The sequence below is a fragment of the Crassostrea angulata genome, chromosome 10, assembly GCF_025612915.1.
Source record: "Crassostrea angulata isolate pt1a10 chromosome 10, ASM2561291v2, whole genome shotgun sequence".
Taxonomy (NCBI): Eukaryota; Metazoa; Mollusca; class Bivalvia; order Ostreida; family Ostreidae; genus Magallana; species Magallana angulata.
Window position 1 is genome coordinate 48,468,801 of NC_069120.1, and position 13,484 is coordinate 48,482,284.

The 13,484-nt window shown below is 30.3% G+C and overlaps 1 protein-coding gene across 1 annotated transcript; it reads right to left on the reverse strand.

The window, feature by feature from the left end:
• Positions 1-8,695: 8,695 nt before the first annotated feature.
• Positions 8,696-11,975, reverse strand: LOC128167740 (uncharacterized). The gene is made up of 4 exons (XM_052833628.1): positions 11,896-11,975; positions 11,673-11,724; positions 10,063-10,236; positions 8,696-8,957 (listed from the first exon to the last, which is right to left on the reverse strand). Exons 2-4 carry the CDS (start codon positions 11,716-11,718, stop codon positions 8,722-8,724), a joined length of 456 nt encoding a protein of 151 aa, XP_052689588.1. The 5' UTR covers positions 11,719-11,724; positions 11,896-11,975; the 3' UTR covers positions 8,696-8,721.
• Positions 11,976-13,484: the final 1,509 nt, after the last annotated feature.

Below are 13,484 nucleotides of genomic sequence, written 5' to 3' on the forward strand. Positions count from 1 at the left end.
AACAATAACTATTATATATATTTTTTAAATACACTAACTAGTAAGTAGTTGATGAAAAAAATGTACCTATATGCTCTCATATATTTTGATCGCTTTACAAAGTGTGGGGGGGGGGGGAGAACAAAAAATATAGGGAATTAGAAGTTTACAACTTAACAGTGTACCCTTACCAAATGTTTAGTTTTATATCTTGCTTAGGATTTTCTTATTCTGGTAAAAAATAGTATTTAATGAAGGTACAATGTCAAAGATTACGTGTATGCAAAAATAGGACTGTGTAAAATTCGAATACTTTACAATATTTATTTTTTGTTATTCTACCGAGGGACCATATGGCACAATATCTTTTGAACGCCCATTGTTGCTCAGGTGAGTGATGTGGCCCCACGGGCCTCTTGTTTTATATTAAGGTCAAGATCTAGTAAATGATTCCAGACTCTCTTTTTGGTGCTAGAACCATTATGACGTCATAATTGATTTGATGATTCTTTTCCCGTATTTTACGGCTTGAAAGGAATTATGTAGAAAATTAAACAGTATTTTGACATTCTATGTTAAATCATGGAGAAAGTAATCCCGGTACCTATACTCTATTTGACATTAATTTAAAGAGGAGGTCAAGAGTTTGTTTAATGCCGTTTTTGGAGAGTCTGTAGGCAATCTAGATATATTTCATTAGTCTATAATGGGCAAAACTCCGAGATTAGTTACTTTTATCCTTCATATTTCATAGAAAATGATTGTTTATAACATGATTTTTCATTATGTTTACCAAAAATTTAAGCCCCGGTACACCCTTTGAAACAAAGATATTGTTATGAAGCTTCATTAAAAGAATTTATATCTTGAATTTCATAAACCTGTAGGCACCTTTCATTTACTAGATCTTGACCTTAACACAGGTATAATACAGTTTGACTCTTTGAATGTGGATAGGATGGGGCAATGATGGTAAATCACCAACATTGTCATCAATCTCATTATAGTCCTTAGTGATATTGGGTACAATGTCATGACCACTGAACCATGGTGTGTCTTGGTTTCTACCGAGTATTCTGATGTCAGTAAAGATTCATTGGTTTTAAGTCTTGAGCTATAAGCTTTTATTTGGTAAAAAAAAAGGTCCATTTATTCAACCTTTTAAATTTTGGCATTTTCCTATATTCTTATATAGAACTCTCACTTTAAAGAAAAACGTCATCTATACAATGTTAAATAAACGAGCAAATTTTACTTTGAGTGAGATATCTCATATATCCCAGGTGTCTCTCTCTTTCATATTTTTACCCGCGATATCTCAGAAATTGTAAAAAAAAAAAAAAAATCAAGACACAAATTTTTTATCGAAGGTTAGCATTTGACTGAAAATGTGTTTGACTGGTTTCATTTTGTCAACCGTCACTTCCGGTTGTGACTAGAAGGGTAAAAACAAATCAAGTATTTAATCGAGTTTACTGTGGTTTTTTTTTACTGTCTGAGGAAGTCCGCTTTAAAACACCCATACATTAGGTCAATATACAAGATGTCCAAACTTATATTTTCATTGATCAGTCCTGAATGTCCGTTTCCGGTCCCGAGACAAAAAAACGTTGTCTCAACGAAATACCCGATACATGTATGACTGAGACTGGAACAACCAAACTCAATTGTAAGAACGACATTTGTATTTAGATATGTTTGACATGTGTTTTTAGAATCAGTGTTACTTACTGTCATTACAGGAAGTATAAAAAAAATTGCTTTTGTTTCCTTTTGTGTTTGTTTTGTGTGTGTGGTTTTTTTTTCCATTTTCATTCTTCTTCAAGAAAGAATCAATGAAAATTTCATTCACAGAAATATCATATCTATGATTTTTTTTATACAGAAAACCTCAATTTCTCACAGATTTCTTCACGCATACATGTTCATGTATAAGAGCAGAATACCTTTTTGTTGCTATAGCAACAACTTTTTGATTATTATTTCCCCACTTTTTTTGTCGGCAGGATATCTCAGAGATGGCTAGATGGTTTCTAAGAATGTCAGGAATGATAGAGAATGATAATATCTCGATGGTTTTCATTTTCCCAAAATTAATATTCGGTGGTCCGTTCCCTGTCCTGCGACAAAAAGCTTGTGACATCGAGATCTCAAGATAAAGACTTCCGCATCCATTCTTTTTTGGATGATATACTATTAGTTTAGATTTGTTTAAATTATTTTGTTTTGTTCCTCGTAACTTCCGGTCGTCATCGGAAGCACTTCAAAAGTATTTTACGCATTTAATTCATTTTTCATACAATTGAAATATTAATATAAATTCTTATATATGTCATATATCCAATGTTAAATAAACAAACAAAATTCTTCCAGTGAGATATCTCAAATATTTCAGATAACTTTTGTAAAAAAATGTGAACGTAAGATCTAAGAAACTGTAAGTAATCAAGAAGCGATACTTACATGGATGAAAGACATTTTTAAAGAGAACTTAAAGATGTGTTTAACCGCTTTCATTTTGTCGACCGTCACTTCCAGTCCTCACCAGGAAAGTTAAAAAAATCAAGATAATTATAAGTGTAACTTTTTTCTTTGACAATTTTAGTTAAATCGACAATCAATAGATTTGTCAAATTTTCAAGACATACTAACTTTTCCTTTCATTGAGCACTTCTGTTTGGCGGTTTCCTGTCCAATGACAAAAAAAAAATAAATGACTCCACGAGATTTCAATACCGGTAACAACTTGAGCAACTAAATTTTATGGGATGATAGACCTATGCATGTAAATGTGTTTAAATTATTTTTTGTTGATCGGCGTAACTTCCGGTCTTCACCGGAGCAACTCTAAACTATTTTTATATTCTTGTTATTTTCAAAAGAATAAATATACTAGTATAAATCCTAATATAAGTCATATTTGCAATGTTAAATAAACAAAAAAGTTCTGCTACCTTTGTGATATCTCAAATATCTAAAGTAGTTTTTTTTAAACTAATATTTTGTAGTTGAAGTTAAAGGTTGCCAAGACACAACTTTAAATGGATGATAGGCATTTGATAGACGATATGCTTAACGTGTTTTATTTTGTCAGCCATCACTTCTGGTCCTCACTGGAAAGGTTCAAACAAATAAAATTGTTTATTAGTTTAACTGTTTTCTTAAAGAGTTTTAATTAGTTTGCTTGATAAATAATAATGTTTAATGGGCAAATGTTCAAGAAATACTTTTCGTTTCATTAAGCACTTCCGTAAGTTACTGTTTCAAGACAATAAACATCGTCTACTCGAGATCTCAAAAAAGATAGAAACATTAACAAACAAATTTTGGTTGGATAATAAACTTTTGTATACAGATATTTAAACGTATTTTGCTTGAATTGACGTTACTTCCGGTCGTCAGAGAACGTACTAAAATAATGGTTCCCTCTATTTTCTTGTTTGACATGGAAGTAAGTTCTGGAGTACTAAGTTCATAGAATATATTATATCCATAATATTTTTTACTGAAAAGAAGATTTTTTTAAAGACTTAATTATGTAGCTATAGGAACAAGAGCCTAGTTTATTTTATTTCTGTGATACTTATAATCGTTCAATGTCAATTCAAGCTTTCAAGCTCACCAGATCACAAAATCAATGCATTATTTTAACAGGTGTGCTGATACAGTTGTACCCTAAAATTATGCAATGAAATCGGAGTAGAAATTATATTTTAAAACTAAATCCTCACGGCCTTCAGTTTGATAGATCTTTGCCAAATATGTGTGAAATGTCAGCGTTTCGCGTTTAATCTAAGTCCTTGAACTATTTTGCAATCCCTAAAGCATGATGCCAATAAGTAATGTGGCTTCTTATTTCAGTCATATATCGAAGACAGTTTATAAATGTAGAATGTGGATAACTTTATTGATAATAAGAAAATCTTGTTTTTTATTGTTGTCTGTTTACTGCATAGACGAACAACAGACTGTTAACAGTAAACACGCTTAAGAGACATGGATAGTCTTGACCATTTATACACTATATTTACCCCCTATAGACAAACAGCTTTGTATAGAGATATAGGAAAATGTTCAAATTTGAAAGCTAAACTATTTCCAACTTTTTTAACTAAGTGATGGGGTATATATAATATTTGAAAGTTTGTTGGGTAATATGTTGACCATCCATCCTTTATAGCACAACTCAAAATAGCAACGAAATCAATTTTCTTCACTCTTATAGATCGATATTCTCGTATTAAACAATAAGAAAAAATCTTGATTCCATATCTTTTTGTTCAGAATTTTAAGTTATATCATCTTTCTTTGTTGATTCAATTTTCAATCTTTAAAAAAACATTTTAAATGTTTGATTTCTCATTAACATTTTCAATCACAGGGGAGATGGCTAACTTTTGTTTGAATCTTGTTTTCTAACCATCAAATACCGAATTTTACACTACCTAAAATTCTTACATGCGTATTACAATCTTGTTGATACTTTTTTAAGTATGCAATAATGATATGTAAACTTGTCATCTCTCTATACATCAGGTTGGTATAAACCTCTGAAACAGGAAATCGAATGTATAACTTTTTATTCAGTTACAATTTTAACATTTTGTGCTTTCACATATGTAACCAAATTTCTGTGTCCCAAAAGGAGAGACATACCCCCACTGGTACGTGCCATGCATGATAAAGACGTAATTAGTGACATCTTGAGCATTCCAGGAAAACCTTTTGCCACCTGGAAAATTTTGATAGGTCATCGGTGACTCGTCCAACCACCTCCAACTGCCTTGGCTATACATGCCCCCAATGTACCATCCATCAGCAAGAAATCCGGCTTAAGGATATTAAAATTAAGAATTGTTGCATTTAAAAAAATCAGTATTTGTTGGATTAAAACCATTTTGATATATATATATATATATATATATATATATATATATATATATATATATATAAGAAGCACTAGCAAACCAACAACACTCGTTATCTAAAGTGTCGGATCAAAAGATACAAGGTTATAAGATGAGATATAAAAAAGCACTAATCTGTAATCTGTAATCTGTAATCTACCTAGTTTTGTAGATGTTTTTCTTCTTTCTTATGTAGTTTTTATTTTGTTGTCCTGAAGAAGGGACGGGTTGTCCCGAAAATTTGACAATATTTTACTTTATTGTTCGTGTCGTTGGTTATTTTTAGTGCTTTTATATATATATATATATATATATATATATATATATATATATATATATATATATATATATATATATATATATATAATCATTTTGATTTTACTCACGGTTCTCTCTCCTAAGGAATGTTCGTAAGAAGCCGTCCTCTGGCCCGTGGTTTACCTTTACCAGATGCATTCCTATTCTTTCACATTCCTTCTTGGCATTCTTCCAGGATTTAAAAGCATTTTTTTATAACATATTTTTGGCAATATTGTCTAGCAAGAACCATATCTGATGGAAAAAGTAACAAACTCAATTCCTATTAAATTGCAATTGTGTTTATTCAATTTAAAACAAATCAGGACATTTTATGAAAAAGAAGTACCAATATTCCAATAATAAAATTCAATAAGTATCTTTAAATATTTTTATCTCTGGTAATATGCCTTTCTGACCATTGTAGACCAAAAAGTAGTGTTCTTTAATGGGGCATGGTCACGATTTTGGTCATATTTTATTTTTCTGTTTTCATTATTAACAAGGTTTAAGAATGCATTTCTAATGATCAAATAAATTTGGGCCCCAACCGATGAGTTTTAAGCAAGATACAGGGCTCACAGTTTTTTTCATGTTAACAAGGCTGTGCCCTGTTTTTGTTTACATAGATTCAATATACCAATAAAAAATCTTTTTCAAGCTGATTGTCTATCTTCTTAAGCATAAATAAACAGTTCCTAACGATTAACCGATTCATTTGAGGTCTAAAACTGGACGTTTCACTTCAACATTCATAATGTAAACTAAAGCTTTAATTTGTTTACATAGCGAATAATTGTAAGCTCTGTAACTCGCTTATAACTCAACAAATGACACTCAAATTTTAGTTGCCTATTTAAAATGCCTTACTAAAGCATTGTAAACATAACAATCGAAAAACAATTCTGGACAAAAATCGTGACCATCCCCCTTTAAACAATGCTTTTAAAATATACAATGATTAATTGACTCAATAATGAAAGTGGTCTTACCAAAAACAGAAACCAATAAAATCGCCAGACACAAATGATTTTTCATACTCGTATACTGTACAAACTGAAATATAAAAAAAAAATGAAATAACCGATTTAAGAATATAAATTTGTAGAACCTTGATTTCGTTTCCGAATTCGCTTAATCTAAGGCTCAAGGCATGCTTTATTCTACTAGATGTTTGAAATTCATAATATGAAGAAAAAAACTTCTGATGTTTTATTAACAATTCAGACACGGAGTTAAATTAATTAAATATAAACTTTGATACTTACAGTACTACTATCTTATATTATACATGATTTAAACCACAGTTCTGTCAAATAGTTTCATGACCAGTCTCTTTTATACACACCACTATTCACAGTACCCAAAATACATCATAGTTTATGTTATTTATCAATTTGGCCTATGTTTTTAAATTAGGACACGAAATTCATCATTATCAATGAGATATATTAACTGACCTTGTATTTCAAAACCACAGAATATCAGTAACTCGAACAATTTAATTTTTTTAACTTTAAAACGAGTCAAGTTCATCAAATCACATTTATCTTATTAATATGAAGGACTTAACTTCACTAATTTGTTTATAGCTTTTATGAATAGCAAATTTCTGGAACAAATGAATTTTTGCACTCTCTTTTGTTGATAAGTTTCAAACTTCTGTTTCCAGCTTTTTTGTTACAAAATATAATTAATTATTGACTGTAAATTGTAAAAATAGTGATTTACATATATTCAAATATAAGATCTACAAAAACATTTTTTTTAAATTTGAATAGCATTACTTCTAATATTGTATCATATCATATCATTCATATCATTATATGAAACGAACATATTTATTTGTTTTGCCGTCGGGGTACCTGATCTCCATTTTATTATCAGGTAGATCAATATATTGGACCTGGCCTGGCCTGATCTTATTGTGGCCTAATCTCTTGACCTTTGCTAAATATTACGGACTCTTTCGGTTTAATTGAAACCAACCCAGAGCATTTGGATCGTTTTTGCTTGCCGACGAAAACGGTGTTTTTCTTCAACGGAAGAAAAATTAAAAAAAAAAAACCGTTATCTTCGAATTGCTTGATATTCAAAACAGTGTTTAGAATAAAGTAAACAGCAAATTTCAAGTGAATACAACATGTCGTATTACCAATCCAGAGACAAATACTAAATCGTCTCTGGTTCTTTTCTCATTGGCAATTTTTGCTATTTAATGTGTTTTTCTTTTGAAACTACACTGAAGACTTGACGACTAGTATATCAATTTCAAAAAACAAAGTTGTGAATCATATGGCAAGTGCAGAAATATACCAATTTAATGTGTTGACGTACCATCATTTGTTATAATCGGTATTGTTTTATTTTATGCTTTATAAAAAGACTTATCAGTTACAAAATTTCACAATTGTTCGTAATTTTCGAATTAATCTATCAATCTATCAATCCCAGTAAACCTTAAAAATTTTAAGCGTTAGCTAAATTCAAAATGCGCTTCACTACGAGTTGCTGCTCCTGGTTACAATAAACTTGTTTTTTTCTTCATAGTCAGTCGACAGGTGTGCACGAATTAGACACAATTATGATACAATGCGCATAGTTTTATAAATTACCTATCACTTTATGTGTATGAACATCTGATGGTCCCCTACCCTATTCCTTTCTCGTCCCATCACTCTGTCTCTATCACATTTTGCGTAATGTTTGGGAAATCAAAGATACAACATTCATTCAAATAAAAAACCTGATGATAATGTTAAAACATTGTGCAAGATGTTCTGAGTACTTCCGAATGACAAAACTAACCAGTTTTTTAACCTCCGTCGATTTTATTCTGACTTAATTGACAGATATTCTTATTTTCTTGTAAATTGTCAGAAAGTGGCAGAAACAATATTTTAGATCAAACATCTGTAGTGAACATATCTGTTTGTATGCGCAACGGCTTTTTATTTAGAGTAACGCATAATTCGAGTACTAAATTGGCTGTTTTTGTTTACGGGTTTTCCTCTTAACATAGTAACGGTTTAAAGAATTTCAAAGGTTGACTGAAGTGTTATGCAAGAGGAAAACTACGATGGTTATAATCACCGACATGTATGACACAATTCACAAATCTGAACATAGTTTAACGATCAATAATCTAGGTTTATTGGATGTAACCGATAGTTTACAAGCAGTCAAAATATATTTAGCACTAAAACGATTAATTCCAATCTCAAAGCAGAGTTTATAATTTGTAAACTACGGTTCAAAATTCTAAACTAGGATATTTGCTTTCTGATAAATGTAGATTCCCAATTTATGAAATGATGACTTACAAGTTACCGAATGTAAATTATGATTAATTAAATTGATATATGAGGTTTATCAAAAATGACATAGACACACGTCATTTCCTTCTTAAAAAACCGCGTTATTTTTATAAAAATATTATGATATTTTTTTATGTTACAAATTACATGTAAATATACAACTGAAATAGAACAAAAATGTCATTGTCATTGTCATTATTTTGAAATGTTTTAATTCAAGTTCAACAGCGGGTACTTTCACAAATATAACCCATTCTTTGGGTCCCAAAAGGAGACACGTATCCCCATTGATAACCTCTCTTCATGATGAAGGCGTAGTTAGTAACTTCTTGAGCCATGGCGGTAAATCGGTTACTTCCAGGAAAGTTTTGATAGACCATGGGTGATCCATCCGACCAAGTCCATCGGCCATTGCTATATTTACCACCAATGAACCATCCATCAGCATTATATCCAGCTAAAATTAATACATATTGTTTTTTAAGTAGCATCTCATAGATGTACAGACATTTTATTTACAATTTTTAAATCACTTAAAACTTTTTCTTTTTTTTTTATTGTAAATAAAAGTTGAATATATAAATCATTTTATGAAATATTCGCTCTCTCACTTCTCACATTTTCATCCCATATTGTATTACAAAATAAAGAGTAGGGTAGTTGCTTGTGATAGTTATAAAACAGAATGCCTAAACAGTAAAACTACAATCCATGGGGAAAAAACAAACAAATTAAACAAAAACAAAAAAAAAAACCATAAGAAATATTAAATTGATGTATTATTGTACACATGTTAGTTCACTTTCAACTTTTTATCTGGACACTGGCAAACATTTTTGGGAGCTGATTTTAATCAGTTACTTTGGTAAACGGAATTGAAATAGTATTTAGACTTAAGCACAAATCATCCCCGCTGACAAAATAATAGTTGAATTCAATGTCATGTATTCATTGCTGTCCAAGGGAGTTTATTCATGAATACTTTGAAAAATATCAGATTATAAATGGTACAACCAATTTAAATAGTTTCTTTGCTGTCGTTTGTGATCCTACGCCAGAGTTCAACATGACTGGTTCGCCGTCATTAATTACAAAGCGCCGTTTTTACAGCGGTAGTGTTTAGAATCAAGGGCACACTATCCGATCAATGATAGATCTAGTTTAAAATTGCTTCGATACACTTTTAATATTTGGATTCCTGATACATAGCCCATCGTAGAGTTTGATGGCGTAAATTCGGTCTTTAAATATTATACAACATCATTTATATGGAGGTTTTCGTCTGTAGCTCGGAATTCTGTAGCTCGGAAAGACCACAATAGTTGCCCTTAATTATTCTAATACAGCTAAAGAAATATTTTTCATGCCAATTTACATATTGTTTAATTTCAAATACATAAAAAGATATCAATTCCTGTCAGGGCCTCAGTTCTTTGATTTAAAATAACCTTTGCAGTATTTTATGTACATATCTTTTGCAAATATTTAAACTTACATTTCTTATCAAAATGCATTGAAAATCAAATATCCAAGTTTGAATTTGGTAATCTTTAATAACTCACCGTTTTCTCTCTCTAAGAAGGATCGCAAGAAGGTGTCCTCTTCCATGTTGTCAATTTTCACCAGCGACATGCCTTTCCTTTCACATTGAAACTTTGCATCCTCCCAGTTACTGACTCTTCTGTTTTGACGTTTGATGAGGTAATTTTGACAATACTTCCTACCAGATACCATCTCTGTTTAAATGTGATGATATAAATAACGGTAATGTTATATGCTACATGTACATAAGCAAAATTAAAAGCATTTGATCTTTCAAAAAGAAAGTGTAACAAATTTGTCTTTTGATATCATGCAAATGCATGTATTTTCTAGCAATGGTTCATTGTCTTCCAAAACAGTACTTATTTCTCGTTGCGAATCTAATGTTGATTTTATAGCTGTATAAAATAAGAAGCAGAACTGTAAATATATAAAAATATTTGATGCAGACTTGATTGCCCGAATTTTTTTTAACTATCTCATTTGAGTAAACTTTTGGAAAGCATCATCAAAACGATTTTCTCCGTATGTTCCAAATGATTGAACATTAAAGTTAAAAAAATCCATTATGAACATGGTTAAAAATTCGTTTGAGATCATAGCAAATTAAATATTATGTGGTATTTTCATTTAGCTAATAGTACCAAAATTGTATATAGAAAGGAATAAGAGGGGTATGATTGGAAGATACTTCAATGTTGTACACTTGATAGAAGTGCATCTGAATAATATCGTTTTCTTTAAGCGTGTGCGCTTTACATTTTAATAATCTATATAAAATTTGTTTTTGATGTTAAAGCTGCTTGATCTAATTTATATCAAATTTTGTGAACGCTTTTAAACGGTGGTTATACTAAGTTTGTGAATAATAGAAGATATTGCAGTAGTTGTCCCGGTCTGTTTAGCCATATTTTATGGGGAAAAAATGATTAGCAAATTTTGTTTTAAAATCAAACAACACAAAAGGGTACCGCGTTATTTCGCCTCATAATAAAATTGCCCCTTACGTCAAGGCGGCTGAGATTGTATTACGACTTCGACAGTGCTATAAATAGAGGTCATACTGTTTTGAAAAAAAAAAAACAAAAATAAACCTGTGTTCATTTTGTTCAATAATATTTCTGAAATTTGCTTTGTTTACAATTGATGCATAACATGCGGGTTGAATAAACCTAATCATTCGGGGGACGAAACCAAACGGTACCCTTTTCTAAACATTCCCATGATGCAGCTTGCTTTGCTGTTGTTATTTGTCCATGAAAAAATTATCTTATTTACTTTAAATATTTTTAACTTTGAAAGGAAGCCGATCCTACTGCTGTAAATAGGCGAAAGTATATAACTTTCTAAGATAGTTGGTTTGTAACCACGACCCGTTCTTTACCAGCTTATTTTGTTTACAAAGTTTTTGATATTTTTACTTTTTAGATTAGAGGCGTCTCATATCACTGTTTAATATTTACATATAAAACATTGATTTCAGTAAATCATTTACAGAAATATGAATCATTTCCCATTTTTAATTTAAAAATCTATCAAACTGAAAAATAAAAATCAACATAATTCATTTTAAAATATACTTTGTAATGTATTATTCTGTTTTAAAAACTCAAAAAGAAACCTGGCATACCTGCACAAAGGATCGACAACACTACCACGCACAAAAACTTCTGCATTTCAATCTAAAATATAAAAGAAATTTCAGTCCCATTGTAATAAGTTCTCAGCAAACGCTTATTAATTTTGCATAAATTTATGACACGTTGCGTTTCGCAAAACATGGATTTTTATCTAAAAAAATTTATGGAAAAAATCAATAAATTCTGTTTTGCAAAAGTACCGAATTTACTTACAACTTTGATCTTCTTTATCAGCAATACAACTAAATGCAGATTTGACCAGTGTAAATTTATATAGCTACGGGTGTCATACAAATCTGGTAGTCCTTATTAATTAATTGGGGTTTATTACTCCGATTTGTCCTGGATATAAACGAGTTTCAATTAGTATACCAACAATTAGTATGAACGTAGTCATTAATCTTTTCTGATTAATTTTGCACAAATTATGTAGGCGAAATCACTTTTCATTCATTAATTTTTATCTGCTTCATTACATGTTGCATAGGTTTGGAAAAAGAACACTTGCTATAATTTTTTTATAATACATCCTAATGGCAAATGTTACAAACACAAAAATATCAGCATGCAAGCAGCGGCATTTAGTTACATCATAAATAACTGGAGAAAAACGTCTGATCAATTTAATAGATTTTTCAGACTCTTTTACGTAAACAGAATTTCCATTGCTTGAAAAAGATCCCTCGCCCTTCCTAGTTTTCAATTATGTATTGTATCGTTATATGACAAAAACATATTAGCTTAATTCGGTTTCATCCGTATTTGCAATATCCTTAAAGTGTTCCATTTGACCCGTTTCTGTTTTTCATAAATATAGTCTAGATCAGGTGAAACGCAGGGGTAGCTTAAAGTGAATTTCTACACAATATAAGTATTGGAAATTTTTGTTAAATGCACATGTTACCCATACTAGGCACAGTATTCAACAATAATAGATCTCAAAATACAATACTCTATTTTCTAGAGAATTTTTAGATATCAGTCTGGTTCCAGATAACCCTTATTTGTCAAATCTATTAACATTTCTGTCAAAAAATTCTTATGAAAGTGAAATTTTATAAAGTTTAGAACTGAAAAACAAAATCACCATGAATGAAGTTTGTATGATTTTTATTGGAATCCACATTAATATGTAAATAAAATATAAAGAATTTTTTTTAGGCAAACTGCTAGACGAACTCCCACAAAAACCTGAAAATATAAACAATATTCAGTGGTGAATAAGATGAAGAGGAGGAATTGAACTAAACTGAAAAATTAAAAGAAATACTTATTCATTGCAAATATCTTGGTATGAACGATTCTGTTTAAAAGTTGCCTTTCTTTATTTTATATGATCTCAAATATCTTGGGACCAATATTTTGAGTAATGAAAGTAACGAAGAAAAAATAATAAAGGAACAAGTTTATGCTACATGTAACTACGTCGATATAAGGTTAGTAGTACTTATGATAATTATTAATCTGAAAAATCATATTTCTGAGGAATGCGTTATATTTATATTTAATTTTAACTCTTTAAAACAAAACGTTAGTAGTTAAAATACCATCACCTTTTTATATACAATAGCATTTATATGCATAAACAACAGCCATACGCATATATTACATACATAAGATGTCCATAATGATACACATGTTTGTGTGGTAATGAAAAACAAGCTCCTATCTTAGAAATTTGTCGTTCCTTCATTTGGCTTGCAAATCTGTGCCTCCATTGCTATTGCCAACTAGCTATATATATTTTCATTAAAATATATAATTTAAATGGCAAACTTTCAATGCAAGTCTTTTACCAATGT

Excerpts from the sequence above, each read along its gene's own strand:
- LOC128167740 (XM_052833628.1), bottom strand. The coding sequence starts at position 11,718 with ATGCAGAAGTTTTTGTGCGTGGTAGTGTTGTCGATCCTTTGTGCAG. Across the intron at positions 10,237-11,672 it reads GTTGTCGATCCTTTGTGCAG|AGATGGTATCTGGTAGGAAG; the intron begins GTATGCCAGGTT and ends ACATTTAAACAG. Across the intron at positions 8,958-10,062 it reads CTTCTTAGAGAGAGAAAACG|CTGGATATAATGCTGATGGA; the intron begins GTGAGTTATTAA and ends TATTAATTTTAG.